The following is a 15,082-nucleotide window of genomic DNA, read 5'->3' on the forward strand; positions in this document are numbered from 1 at the left end:
TCAGATATAAGTAACTACTGCTATAGAAACCACTTAATAAAAACTGGTTTGAAAGACGAAAAAGTGTCGCTGAACCCTGTCACAGCTACACTCTGACTGCTGTCCTGTAGATTTTGTAAACTGATGTAAATGGTATAGGAAACACACATCTCATACTACACTTTCAGTATTAAACCCCATCTTTCACGCCACCCACGAAACATCTTAGGCCCATGATTTATATATTGTAAGGCCATAAGGAACCACCAGGACCTCCTGCCTAGCACAGGCCAAAGGGATTCCCTTGCCTCAACTCGACCAAAATGCTTGGGTTTTTTGGTTTTGGTTTTTTTTTTTTTTAAAGTGCTGAGCACAGGCAGTTCCTACTAGAACCTGAATTTCAGTTATAATTGCGTGTGCCCACCGCTTTTGAAGACCATGTCTAAGGCCCTTCATATACATAACATACAGTTCATTTTGACAGGGAAAAGAACAGCAAGAGACTTACATATTCATCGCATTTCTTCTTCTCCAGGTGGCTGTTTGTAAGACTTCTTCTGCTTTCTCGATCCGAAATAAACTTGCTGAAAGAAGTCAGAGGATTTATTTCCAGCAAGTGTTTAGAAAATGCGAACACATTAATTCCATGAGCAGCATGTGATTACAAAATACGCATCGTATAAAAGCTGTATGCAAAAAGAGGTCAAACTTGTAACTTTAATGAGCCAGGCTATGCTTCACTGATACCAGCGTGCATTGGGCATCAATAAAGGTAACACGAGCACAAGATCAGAATAAATGTATATATACAGAATGGTCTTTTAGGAGATTTAGTAAAGCAGCAGCACCAATTTTGTGGACGGGAAAGTAATTTGTTTGCACAGACACTAAGAGGAGATACTTCTCTAGGCGTCCTGCAAGAAGTGACCAGTACCCCCTGCTCCCGACCCCGGCACACATGCTTAGCATAACTAACGCCATTTTATCAGGCAAGCTCTTTGTGACTGAGCGGGCCATGCACCCATTCCCTTTCCCTCGTTATCAGTCCCTGAAGGTCCTGTGAACCAAGCAGACAAACCAAACAGATTTCTCCTTCCCCTCCCTATCGGCCCCAAGACTCCTGGGTGCCAGCCCAATTACTCTCCTCCGTGCCAGCCTGGAAGGTCCCAGGTACCCTGCCCACCCGCTGATTCTGTGCCACACTAATCGTTAATATCCTAGTAAGAAAATAAAGCTTTAGTTGTAACTACAATTTAGTGCCGTCACTATTCTGCCAAGGATCCCTAAAAGAACCTCTCTGTCCCCCTCAGTGCCGGGTGACAGTGCGGCACCCTACAAAACCCTAAATTGCCACCGTGGGGTGGGTACGGCTGGAGTTCAGAGGAGGGAGAGGAGCTGCACGCAGCCAGCACTGCCCCGACCATCACGAACTGGGCGACCTGCTCTGTTGGTGCATCGTTCTGCGCTACCGGATTTTCATACAAGTGTCTTCAAAACTCAATGCTGAATTCACCATACTGCAAAATTAAACACTTCTGTGCAAGGAAACATGGAGTAAACAGCTTTTCTTTCCCTGCATCCTTTACTTGTTCTGTGTCCTTGATATAGCCACATTTAGGAACTTTCCGTCACCAGAACAAGATTTGCCTCCCCTGGCTGCGTCGGTATCCTTGGGATTTACGACACTTCTGATTTGGATGAGCTGTTATCTTCTCCCAGATCCTCTCTTCAGCAAACATTTTAGTTTGTATAAAGCATTCTTTCAGCTTTTCATCTTTTGATGGTTTACGCACAGTTACATCCCTGGCATCTTCGTTAATCCACAGATGGTTCTTAGGCTGCACTGGCTAATGCATCAGCCATCGCACGTGTTACGTACCTAACCAGGGGCTGTCACCAAGTGTCAGAGACCCTTTTTGCTGTAGGTAAATTCAGGTGGCCCTTCTTAAACTCAGACAAACAATATGCTGAACACAAAGAGCAGCGCCGCTGGCCTTTCCCCACAGCTGGGAACGTCTACTGGCCGGGGACGAGTAGCTCAAACCGTGACTCAAGACTGTGCATCGCTTAGGTACATCCAGCGGTATTCAGGCTGGTAATATAACCGTGAACTCATAAAGGCAGAGCTCAATCAAACTTCCCTGCTACCCTGGTTGTGGCCTAATTACTAGCGATATATGCTAGCACAGCTTCTAAGCGTATGCCAAAATCACGCAATTGTAACGCTGCTGACTTGGCTTCCACAGCTGGCGCTCTGGGCCCTGTGTCTTTAACATTTTGTGTACTACATACACGTTCTGAGTTTATCCCTTAAATCTGGGCATAGCTGGCAAAAAGTATGTAGTACTTTTGATGGTTTTGTTGCAACTTTGACTCCTACCTTTGGTCTGCTTTGACTTCCTTTATAACAATAAAAACCAACTACAGGCTTCTCTTATACTTTTTAAACTACTAACTTCAGCAACTAATTTGCTGCAAAATATAGACACCGTGCCAGGTTTACCAGCCCTAACGCAGTTGGAATAGGTGGCTGAACCTCTCCCACTGTTTTAGGAAGTGAAAAGCAATCACTTCTAAGATAGACTGATCCAAAATTAACTTTCCAAAGCTCACTGTGTACGTATTTCATCCTCACAGAATAAAATCTCAACCTGATTCAGAGCATGTGCTTTTTTTTTTTCATGTCTGTTTAAAGCCCATCTCTTGAACGCAGGCAACAGAGTGTGAACGGTTTGAAAAAGACATTCCAGCTCTCTCTCGAAACACCCCGCAGGCAATTTGTACGGGCAGGAGCACAGAGAAGAGTTTTGTCTCTTTTGGATTTGTAAGTGCTGCTGGGAACATCTGTGGACTTTGCCTTCTTCTGTCATTTATGGAGATCATGTGTCATTTTAGATTTTGTCAGAGTTATGATAGAAGTAACTAGTCTGCTCCCCCCACTTCTCCTCATCCCTCTGCAGCCAGTCCCCCCTTAATAATTACAAAAATAACAAATCTGTAGATACTGTTATTATTGCCACCTGGTATTAAAAGTTTGATGAAAATTATTGTGAAAGAACCAACGCACGATAAAGACAATACTTGAGTAATATTGCTTGACTATAAAGTGACCGTGGGACTTTCCATTAGAATACTTTTGACATAGGAAACAGCTTCTGCAGACCTGGCACCTTCTGTGGCCAACAAACACATTATTTCCTTCTGGATGGGACTTAAGAAAACTAGTCTGATTTGATAAATTGATCCAAACTACTTTCTTTTGAGTTAGTCCTACATTAAAATGGGCTGGGATTGTTGTCCAGCCTCTCACCTCCTATTACACGCTCGGCTCCTCATTCTCCCCACATTTACCTCACACTGCGCATTTTTCTCCATTTATGCTGCGTGATGCGTACGGGAGGGCAAAGTCACACACAGGGCTCCCAAATCATGGGGTACGTTGCACTGAGCCCAGCTTTTTTACGGGGTGCTTCCCAGTACCTGCCTCCCAACCCCAGGACAGCTTGCCCAGAAAGCTCCGCAGCGATGCGGTGGTGGGAGATGGGGGGGGTCTGCCTGATCCGGAGGCTGTGCTGCATTTGCTATTGCAGGCAACTTAACCTGCAAGTCCAGACAAGAAGGTTGCCTCGGGACCACGCTCGGTAGGTGGTACAGACGTACCGTATGACAGCCTAAGTTTTCCATAAATGGAATGTATTACTGAACTGAAATTAAAAAAAAAAAAAAAAAGTAGGGAGAAGGTAAACCAATGGATTCAGCAGAAACAAATTTTCCCAAGAATTTGCTTTTTATAACATTTTTTTTGTTTAAGGGTGGTTTTTTTCCCCCTATAGCATATGAAGGGAAACATATGTTGGAATACTGGAATTTCTAGTTAAACCATGGCATGCATCTGCTCTGCTTAATAGAAGTGCTTAGAAAATGAGCTATTCATTGTCACAGAATGTTGTATGTTTGACCTCTATAAATATGACACGAACGAAGCGAAACGACTGTTTACTCCAGCCTCTCCCAGCCCTCCCAAGGACTAGAGGCCACTGTGACAGGTGCTGTGGAAATGCGCAGTCGGACCGTCTGTGCCATCAAAGCCTTCTGACTCCCTGACAAGCATGAAATCCATTTGCGCTGTTTGTTGTCTTCATTTCAAATGCTTTACTCATCGTTAAAAGACATAACCTGTTCTTATATGTTTCTGCTTTCCTGCTGTGTTTCCTATATCACAGCTGAGTATGAACAGCTTATACACAACTTTTCAGATACACTAATAAAATACCCTGGCCAAAAAATAATCAGCTCACCCTTGCGATGCGTGAAGCCTCACGGTTGGCTTGGAAAGAATTTCTTCATCTAATTCTTTTCCTGGTTTGATTTAGTGCAAAGCAGAAACTTAGTCTTATTGATAAAGTGGTTTTAAAAGGACCACATTTAACTCTGGTTTCTAAATCTAATTTATTAAAGGACTTAAATGAGAAATGTTTGATTAAGGCGATATCCCTGAGCTAACCATTTTGGCTAGGCAGAGTTAGCCAAAAACCATTTAGCCATCTCACAGATACGTTTAAACATAACTCAATTAAAGTAATATTTGACAATGCCTTAAACATTTGTTAGGGAAAGCTAGTTTTGCCAAGATGACAGAACTTTATCCTTAGGCAGCTTCTGAAACGGAGCGCTAACTTGAGCAATGGCAAAGATTTCCAGGGCAGGCAGGAACAAGACATGCAGAAGAAACCTTGGTCTGACTTACACTGTGAACTTGGACCAGATCTGGGCATACCTACTAACAACCTTTGTTAACCGAACAAGGGGTGCTGATAACTTACTGGTAGCTGTAAACCAAGACAGGCATTCAGCAGCAGCTTCCCAAGAGCATTGTCATAGTTACAGATAAGGAGTAAGTCATCTGAAAACTGGTTTACAGTTATGTGCAGAGGTGGCAAAGTTTTATAGCCAGGATAGATGGTTAAAAGTCACCAAATCCATGTCCGGATTTGGTGCAAGTCTCTTTATTGATATTCCCAGAAGAAATTCAACATCTGCATTAAAGAAAAACCCCTCCCAATACAGCCCCTTCCAAACAACATGCCCTCCCTCCCTACAACTGCATATATAAACGCATATTTAGGCCCAGAAAAGGCTGAAAGTCCAAACGAAACTAGAGAATTCTTTTCCAAGATGAAAAAATACTTGGAGTTTACAACCAGACCTGGAATCAGCCTCTCCCTGGTGTACCTTCTCCAAAAGACCCTTGAAAACTCTGCTCTAGCTGAGCTTGAAAAATTACGCACTGGGAGAAAAAAATGTTTAAAATGAAACAGAGAGTGCAAAATCAAACAGGTGGAAACAACAACAAAAAAGTTAGTTGAAAATTGCAGATCTAATCTAAAGCTCAAGTGAAATCAACAGAAAAAGTCGCACTGATTTTGAAGGACTTTGGAGTTTCACAAGGCCTCGCACCATGTGCCAGGCAGCACAATATGTGTTCTTCTGTACGCCTATTAACCTCTTATTCCATGGAGACAGGGCGTTTGCCAAAATAGCTACAGGAAGGGAATAACCACATCCTTTCAGGATGCGTTTGGCAGGATCTCCCCGCCTGCTCATCCCCCATGCCGGCGTGGAGGTGCTTGCACCGGGCAGTGGCCTCGGGTGGCTCAGCCCCAGGGGATGCCAACGTGCTGCTGCGCTGGAAGCTGTGGTCAGCACGAGCTGCCTTGGAACTCTTTGTTTTAGACATGGACGGGAACACGAACACACCGGGATGTAGAGGGGGAAAAATACTCTTGCACAGGATGGATGAAAAAGCGGCTGTCCCGTGAGCGCCTCAGCAGAGGGATAATGGACAACTGTAATGGGCTGCATCCTACAACCAAATGATGCTCTGTAGAGGAAAAAAAGTTCTCCAGAACGGAATGGAGAATTGTGGAATATGTTCACCTGCCCTAAGAGCCAGAACAGTAATCAGAAATTCTGCCTCTGAGTTTCTGACACTCTTTCCTCACCCCACTTTTCTTCTTCCCTTTGCAAGCAGTCTGCATCTGACCCACACCTTGCCACGCTTACGATGCCCTAACTCCACAAAGCACATTGTGACCACAGAGGATCAGGCATATACGGCACACTTCTTCCCCACCCTCTGTCAACATTCACTGAAAGATAAAGCGCTAACAGGGTTTCTTCCCCATAACAGTTACTGGTGGCACCAGCCAAAGCACTGGGGAGGCACCACCAGCCCAGTACAGCCACTCCTTCCCTCAAGGACATAAATGCTCGGCAGGCTCCGGGAAGCAAATTTACCACTGTCAGCCCCTGAGCTCCTCGCCTTATGAAGTGAGCCAGCAGGAAAGCAAGCAGGTTCATACTGGAACTGTTTTGTTTTGGCAAAGTTGGAGGTTTGTTTTTTTTTTTTTTTCTTGCTCTTGCCTTTTCTTCTTTTTTTTTTTTTTTTTTTTTTTTTTTTTTTAACACAGAAGTGGTTTGCGTTTTGTTTTGGCACTTTCCATCAAAGCAGTTGCATCAGAAAATTCCTGACCAGCTCTAATCTTCAACAGTGCAGCTGTACTGCGGTCGCACCGCTACACGGTGCAGCTGGTGACCGCCCCAGGACTTCCCCCGGGGGGGGGAAGGCCCCTGCTCCGTCCCAGGGTTTGGCTGGCTGCTTTTGCTATGTGCACGGTATGGCCAACCTTGGGTGCCGATTCCTGCACGACGTGCCACCGAGCTCCCTGTCCACCCGCACGGCCGCGAGAGCCACACGACTTTACCCTCACATGGGAAAAACCAGCTCTTACTTCTGTTTTTACACTAGAAAGTGAGTTTCTCCAGGTAGGCGGAGAAGCTGGTGCCAAAAGGAAGACAAAAAGGCAAGAGAAGAGGTTTTTGAAGACCATAAACACAGGCGATGGCAGCCCAGCAGTAAAGGAACAGGATGGTATGCCGGCAGAAGCTTCCCAGCAGCACCAGTGCCGGGCAGGACTGGATCCCCACACAAGCACCAGCCGACCAGTGCGCTCCACCTTGGTTTGCAATATTTGAACAGGAAGTTTGATCGAAAAACAGCTTCTTGTTTTACAGCTCACAAAACCCAGACGGGGTCCGTCAGCGGGTCTCTGCTGTGAACAGGACAGCTCAGCACCTGTTGGGGGCTAGTGGAACAGGCTGCTCTTTGGAAATGACTGTACAGCTCGTAGAAAAAGCCGACAGCCTAATAATTTAAGCAAACCTGATGATTCTCACCCATACTGATAAATAGATGCATTTTTTTAAACTTGACATCAGTTAGGTATAAGTCTCTGTTTTACCATCTTCTTGCCACCCCTGCCTCAGGGAGCGACAGCCGCTGCCTGGTTTGTCTTGCCGAATTGCGAACGTGGTCCGGGACCACGTTTGCTGCCAACCACACCAGCTGTAAATCCCCAGGAGCTTGGGTGCACGGAGGTGGCCCGGCAGGTTAAAATTGTCATATCAGAGATCAAAGGTCAACAAAGAGATTTGCCCCAAATTATGCCATTGGCCTAATTGTATTAATTATTATTGCTTCTTTGCTGTATCCAAGAAGACATTTCAGAATGTTGGCTTTTTACTACATTATATGTTTGTGCATTTTATTAGACTAATTTGAAAGATTCAAAATGATGAATAAATTGCCATTCTGTTTGCTTTATCTGCTGTTGCAGCCTATGCCCAACAGATGTCACATATGAAATTCAAATTACATCTTCAAATGGAGCATGACTTGGTAATGAATAATTCAAGACATATACTGAAAATTAGAATGCTGTTTTTAAACAGAGTGTTTCTTAGCACAGGCAGCGTCAGTGGAAAAATACTCACCTATTTATCTGGCCATTTTCCACCTCTGTGAAATCATTTGAATCATTGCTGATGTTATCATCTTCAGGGACAGTCATATTCTGCAATTCAGTCAGTTCTAATCCGGCTTTGAAAGGCATCCTGGGTGAGGAACTGTACCTATCCAAGTGTTTCTCCAAATATTAGTGTTTGGTTGGTATCTCGTGAGTAAACTGCAGCCAGACTGTCAGCAACCTAAATAAAACACAAGAAAAAACCCCAAGATGTATACCACCAATAGCAGGCAATATCACCGGAAGAAACGAGTGAAACCTGGATGAGAGAGACTGTCCTTAGCAACCAATTTTGTTTTGTTAGAAGGACCTCAGGTTATAAGCTAAATGCGTTGCACAACGGTAGTAACCTTATACGCCTTAATGAGATCAACTTCACTAACCTTATAAATATACCTGGTTCCGCAACCAACTGCTGAAGACAGTATCTGTATTTATAAACTAGTGCGCAAACCAATCTGATTTGCTTGTCCAAGTCCCTTTTTGATACTCAGTGTTTGTCTTCTGTATGTTCTCCGTTCCTACTTACAAGTATAAAATATATTGTGCCCGTGGTGTTGCTGAGTGGATGGAACAGAGGGATAGTGTTATCCCAGTGCTCTGTTCTACTAATAGCCGTAGTCCAGGTGTTTGAATATGTTCAAGTTTTTTGGTAAAGAGGATGTACAGAGGATGCTTTGTGTGTGGTTAAACTTACTCTGAACGAGGACAGAAACAGACAAAAACAAATCCCTAAGCTCATGTATCATAGGAAGAAAGAGTAATGTATATCTTGTGTCAAGCAGTTATTATCTAGAGATCGGGTGATCTCTCCTCTGATAGGTGTGTTGCATAAGAGCACCAAGAATAACACCAAAGGCAGATCAGCCAAGTCTGCTACAGTGACATATTTCCTCATCAGCAATGCAAATCAACCGAAAGACCAATATTTTCCAGAGTCCAATCACTCTTCGGCTGAGCTACAACTCCAGCGTGGTGCTGAGGCAACAGGATGTTACTCACAAACAAGCTCCTGCACCACAACTCTCTCAATTCCCATTTCGTGAATGAATCTCCTGCAGTATTGCCAAACGACTCTTCACCCAGGGGTACGTGGTGAATGCTCAGATGCCAGATTAATTTGGGGATATTTTTAAACTCCCAGGGCTACCTCAAACCCATCCAACTGCTCGCGTGCAACCAAAGAAGCAGGAGCATCCCTGGCTTTTGCAGGGCACTACGTCGAGGCAGGAGGATGTAGTTCACTCGTTCAGACAGACATCTGCCTGTTTCACATTAAGTTTACAGGATCCAATACTTCTGGTTTATACCACCATCCCCACCACGCAGAAAAGGCCTTTGCAAATGAGCAATTTTTCTTCCCCTGTAAATACTTCCTCAGAAACGTAGTTTTAAGGTTTACGTGTGCCCTTAACGTTTCCTCCAGAGCCCAAACCATCCAAATTTCAGAGGCAAAGTTTAAAGGCTCGCCTCGAGGCTTACAGTAGGGCTGGAACTGCTCTTTTCTACTGAAGGAGCAACTAAGCACGTGGTTATGGTGGCAGACGAGGCCTGGTACAGCCTGGTGCGAGGATGGTGTCGGCGGGGATGTGAGCTGGGTCCTTTTTACCTCCTCTGTGGAAGAGATTTCCACTACAGATACCAGGAGAGCGACCGCTCGGGTGTTAAAATGTTGGCACAATTAAAAAAAAAAAAAAAATGGATTTAGGCTGCTGATAAATAAATGCAGACTGGCAAGCAGAGAGTGGTTTTAGCAGTGACATTCTGGAACAGTCTTCCCAGAGGCTGCGGGGATAAAATAGTCTACCTATTTTGGAAGAGAAGCACGATCTTTTTATAAAAGGATAAAGCCACAGGAGACGGCGACTGCTGAGGTGGCAAGGACCGAGCCCGCTGAATCCCGAAGCTTCTTGTGACCATGAGTTCCTAAAATAAATAATTCCTTAATAGACCTGACAACCTCTGTACCGAGATCTGTATCCCCTGACATTTAAAAACCTGTGTAAAAAAGCGCATGTAAGATTCAAGCAGAGAAGCTTTCCCTTTGGGCGCCATTTTGCGTCATGGTCCCCCAGGAGGATTTTCAGAAAATGACATCGCCTGTGCTCAAGAAAATGACACTGCCTGTGCTCAAGAAAATTCCCCGTTAAGTGTTGCAAAAGCAGGTGCTGAAATTAGCACTCCCGTGAGGTAAACGGCGTGCTGGGGAGCAGACTTCGCGGCTCACTGACATGCAGCTCCCGCTTCGCCCCTCTGTAGCTGAAATGCTGCAAGGCCGGACCAGCAGGAGAACGGCTCGCTTGGTTTATCCGCAAGGAATCTTTGCGGTGTGAAAGCGACACCCTTTTTTTTTGTCTTAACCAAAACTCTGATTCTACAGAAAACGGATTGAATGAAGACGCAGGGAAGCCTCAGTGCAAGGAGCGCCAGCTGAAGCACCACCACAATCATTTCAGCAGATTCCAGGTTTCGGGCAGACGAGCTGCTCCTGAAGCAACGTGACACCAGGCACACCTCTGAATCTGCCTCAGATTCTTGCTAGGTTAAGTGATTTACTAAAAAAACCCAAACCAAACACCAAACAAACCCCTGAAACCCCCAAAAATTGTTGAGTGAAATAACGCGCTGCACCTCCAAGTATGAGAAAACCTGATCTCGTCACCAAAACAGAAGGAGGGTGAAGAGAGAGCGGTTGGGGCTGGGGACCAAAACTTTGACTGTCACAGCATGAACTCATCGCAAATCTTTGGCACAGGATAACTACCCCATCCTTAGCACCTCCAGCTGTAAAATTAGGATGGTAATAGCGACAATAACACTCAGTTTGTGAAGCGCTTGCAGATTCAGAGGGAAAGGGTGATGGAAGCGTGATACCTGGAAAAAAACCACTATTCAAACTGCAAATTTTTTGCCAAGATAACTTTACCTTAGGCATATACAGAGCAAGCCCTTTGTTGCTGCACATCACTCCAGGCACCCTCCACAGTCAGCGGAACACAGGTGGTCGCATGAATTTCACCCCAAATCACCTACTTTAAATTTCACGTTCATGGATGCAACAAATCGCGGCATCTAAATAAAATCTATGGTGCCGAAGGGTAGGGTTCAAGTCAACCAACTTTATTCCCTACAAGTCGAGCATCACTTGGCCTCTTGGCGCTGCCAAAGGACAATCTGCCCTGGCCTACAGGAGGGTTTTGCAGCCATGCTGAGCTGCTCTCTGGAAATGCAATAGCTTTGCTCCCAAAGGGAGCTTCGACACTGGGGTTAGCCGAGCTAAGTCGCTACACCTCAGGTGTAGGTGCCACTAACGCCGTGGGAAGAAAAAAAAAAAAATTTTGCTTCAACTGATAAGAATTCACCATATGTTGATGCTGAGCTATCTTGGAAGCAGCACGGTAGTGTTTGTACTTTTAAGGCCTTTTCATTCAAGAAATGTCATGAAATAAATGCAAATAAGAATGCTACGTTGGCAAAAGTTCCTAGACCGAGCTTTATTCCTACCTCACATCGAAAGGCAGTAAATAATCATCTGAAGAGTGACTCTAGCAACCCCAATCACTTCCAGTCACTGTGCCTACTACTCTGCCCAGCCTTCAACCTCCCAAAAAGGAAACTTCCAGAGACCTGCCATCAAATCTCTTCTCTCCAGACACACACACAGTAAATCAACAAGAAGAAATAAGAATTTTGTTCTTACTTCAAACTTGTCTACTCAGATGGGCAAACACTCCTTCTTGAAGCAGGAATCATCCCAAGAGAAAACCAGGAAAGAGCTAATGACGCTTCTAAAGGAACCTCAAAGGTCTGTGTTTGGTAGCTGATCTAGCCCTTCTGTTTAGCAGAAAAAGCACTGCTCTGGCCTAGGAGCTTGGCTTTCTCTTTAAACATCCCATGACATGTCTTGTAAAAAACATTATGGATAATTTATTCATCGTGTGTTCCTTGCAGAATATGGGAAAGATTACAACTGGTCAGAGACTTCAGAAGGAGGACTGTGAGATGACACAAGAAGATAAAATGAGTTTATTTTTCTGAAGGACATTGAGACCTTCACAAGCCATTAAAACACATTCCAAGAATTGGGGTCATTTTCTCTGTTGCCTTCTGAAACATCAAAAAGAAAAAAAAAAAAAAAATCCCTGCAACTCCAGTTTTCTGGACTGTTAAAATTCCACAACAGCAGTAATGGGCTCAAAAAGTTTGTATTTGAAAAAATATGGTAATACAGACAATCTAACTTCATTTATTCTGCTGGCTCAAGCATGAATCCTTTCTGGGCAGTACCTGGAAGAGGTGTAATCTCAGAAAACACTTCACTAGAAGTTGTGTTTTTAACAGTAACATTATCACCCCCGGTGGTAATGATGATGTCTTAATTCACAGGCCTTTTTTTTTTTTTTTTTTTCTTTTTCATATCCTGTAAGTGACATCATCCAAATGTGCCACCTTAAGACACGTGGCTGCCCAAAAGCTGACCCAGTAGGCGAGAGGCGTTTGGGTAAGTGGTCGGGTTGGACACCAACTCGCTGGTCTCCGGGTATGGTTTTTGTCACGAGCCCTTGCACACTCACCAGGCACTTCATTCACTGCCCGCTTCCCGCAATCAAACGGTTGTGAGGATGACAAATATCCAAGACACGCTAGGCAATTTTAACTATGGAATTCAAGATAATATGCTTAAAAGCTGAAATATGACTCAACTTTTTTCTCAAAGGAAGTTTTGCCAAAAACTCCTCTTGGTCCGTTACGAGTCATCAGAATCCAGCGCTTGAGTTTCACACAAGCTGGTTTTATTCCTGCAAAGTCTGAGATGTGATACGTCTTTCTGGGCTCATACTTTTGAAAGTTCTTTCAAAGAAGAAGAATACGACCAGTAAGACACCACGGATATAAATAATGAAACACTGAGCCTGAAACTCTGCGTACGGATTATTCACTTAACTGACAAAAAGCAATAACGGGCTTTCTACGTAACAGTATCACGTTGGGAGGCGGGGAGGCAACGATCTCCTTTTTGTTCGGCATCAGTGACACCTGACATGTGGAAGATAAAGCTCCCGATTTACTCCTCGTCTACAGGAAGGACAAAATGGAGAGATTAGAGAAGAGCCACCGAGACAACAAAGAGCTTGGAAATTAAAGACTGACTCACATCCACTGAGCAAACATCTGCAGTGCTTGAAATGTCATTGCCTCCAGCTCCTCGGTACTGCCTCTCTGCAGCAGGCTGCAGCCGCAGGACGAAGGGGCTTCACCCCGGCCCCACCGGTTCACGGAGAACCACCGAGGTGCTGGCAAGCGCCCGTCCTGCCCACCGGCAACGCCGAGGCTGGAAGGCCTTCCAGCTGCTGCAGCTGTTTGCTTGGCAGCTGCGAGCCATCGCCTTTCATTTCCAGGCTCCTTCTTGCTCACGCAGCCCCCACGGCACGAGGGATGGAAAGAGTTAAAAAATAAGGTTGGGGGCGGCGGGGGGACGACAAACAAGTGACAGAAGGCTTGAGAAGCAAACTCAGGAAAGGATGCTCTAAAAAAGAAGCGACGAGCACAAGTACGGTTTCTCAACCTATCTCTCGGTACTGCGTGACCTTGTGCTGCAACAGGAAAATGTTCCTGCTCTGCCCCGTCGCTCTCCACGCTGCCATAAAGAAAGGGAAGACAGTCCCAAATTAAGCCTCGACAGGCTACTCAGCTGATCAAAGGCAGGCAAATAAGAAATCATAAAAACCCAGTCTGATTCACCCAGTGATTCATTACTTTAGGCAAAACACTTAAAGATGAGCCATAAAGGAAAATGGTTTTAAGTACATTTTTGTTTTGAGCCCTTCCCAGTCAATTTAGGGAAGGCATTTGGCAGAGGAATATAGTCACATTTTTTCCTAATTATATTTCTCTGTGAAATTCTCTCAACAGTCCCCGTTTTTGCTCCAGAGATCCCAGAACGCACCGCCACGAATAAACGAACTGTTGTCTTCCACAGAAAGTGGAAGCGCTGTACGAGTGGGGCTTTGTGGGTTACAGCCATGAAACAGACTATCCAGATGTGTTTGTAAGGGCTAAATAGCAGCTCTGAAATTCTTATTTAAAATATTTTTTTTGCTACAGAAGGAAGAACCCTTTGCATAAAATCACACGTAACTCACTTTTCTTTCTGCTCCAGTTTACAAGTAATTTGTTTGCTTCAGTTTTCTTGACTGTAAGAGACTCAGAGTGATATTTACCTGATAAGCTCACACAAATATTATGGGAGTTAACCGCAAAAGGGCCGCAAAACACTTTTCAACACGAAAAAGCTGCCATTTTCCCCCCAAGTGTGGCCGCTGAAACTTCTTGTATTGGATTAAGGCCACAGGAATAAGTACCTATCAGAAAGGAAACTGAATTCAGGCTTAGAATATTTAAGTATTCCCACACCATCTCGTTTGCCTTCATAATACAAACTTTCAAAGCAGTGGTTATTGTCATGCCATGTGCTAAGCATGTTTCTACAGAAATGAGCAAGCTGAGAAAAAGACAGGGGAGAGCACGGGGGGAAGGAGAGTCCCATTTCTGCTCAGTCACCACTCTTCCCCCGGTACAGAACAAACCCCCAAATCCAGAAAACCCCAACGAACTGTAGGACAGAGACCCAGGATGAGCAGCCCACATGCAGACCAGCTGAGAGAGCCCTGCCTCCCCGTCTAGCCTTTAAAAAGCAGGATTTGGAGGCGAAGGAAAATTGATCCTCCATGTTCTATGGCAGTCTGCGGAAAGCCCGGGACGACTCGGAGGACAATCCTCTGCGCGGGGGCGCGCGGAGCGCGGCGCTCGTTGCCAACACGTCTCCCGTCCTCACCTGGGCTGGAGAGCCCAGTTGGTCCAACTACAGCGTAAATGGTCTCAAAGCGACAAGCCAGAGGATGCTGCAGTGTGCTTCAGTGAAGTGCTCTCTCTACGGTGCCTCTTAAAAAGAAAAAAAAACCTTCCAAAAAAAGGGCAAAGTCAAATAGGAGTCGTTCAGTACGACAGTGAAGCAGATCCCATTTTAGTCAGTGAATTTCCACCGAGCCACAGCAGAAGGCCTCTGCTCACCGGCAATATGGCCATGCCTAGATTTCAGGCAGGTTTTGCCCGTAGATTTCAGTGCAATTTTGGCATGGGCTCCTAGCCTGAAAAGGGCAGTTATCGATACTCTGTATCCTTCAGCAACAGATGGAATCTCCTTTTAGAGGCTTTTTAAAGGACGTTGGTACTTTGGT

At 45.0% G+C, this 15,082-nt stretch overlaps 1 protein-coding gene across 5 annotated transcripts in view; it reads right to left on the minus strand.

The window, feature by feature from the left end:
* Positions 1 to 15,082, minus strand: part of SLC38A1 (solute carrier family 38 member 1) — a 41,745-nt gene that overhangs the window by 25,030 nt on the left and 1,633 nt on the right. For 2 of the 5 annotated variants that reach the window (XR_007507623.1, XM_049813638.1), the window contains exons 2-3: positions 7,813 to 8,025; positions 488 to 563 (exon numbers count right to left, since the gene is read on the minus strand). Coding sequence is in view for 4 of the 5 variants with exons in the window: in XM_049813638.1 (XP_049669595.1) it covers positions 488 to 563; positions 7,813 to 7,931 (195 nt within the window). In the remaining variant the exon portion in view is untranslated. The other 3 variants (XM_049813640.1, XM_049813641.1, XM_049813639.1) reach the window with 3 other exon arrangements.

This window comes from Accipiter gentilis, chromosome 11, assembly GCF_929443795.1.
Source record: "Accipiter gentilis chromosome 11, bAccGen1.1, whole genome shotgun sequence".
Lineage (NCBI taxonomy): Eukaryota > Metazoa > Chordata > Aves > Accipitriformes > Accipitridae > Astur > Astur gentilis.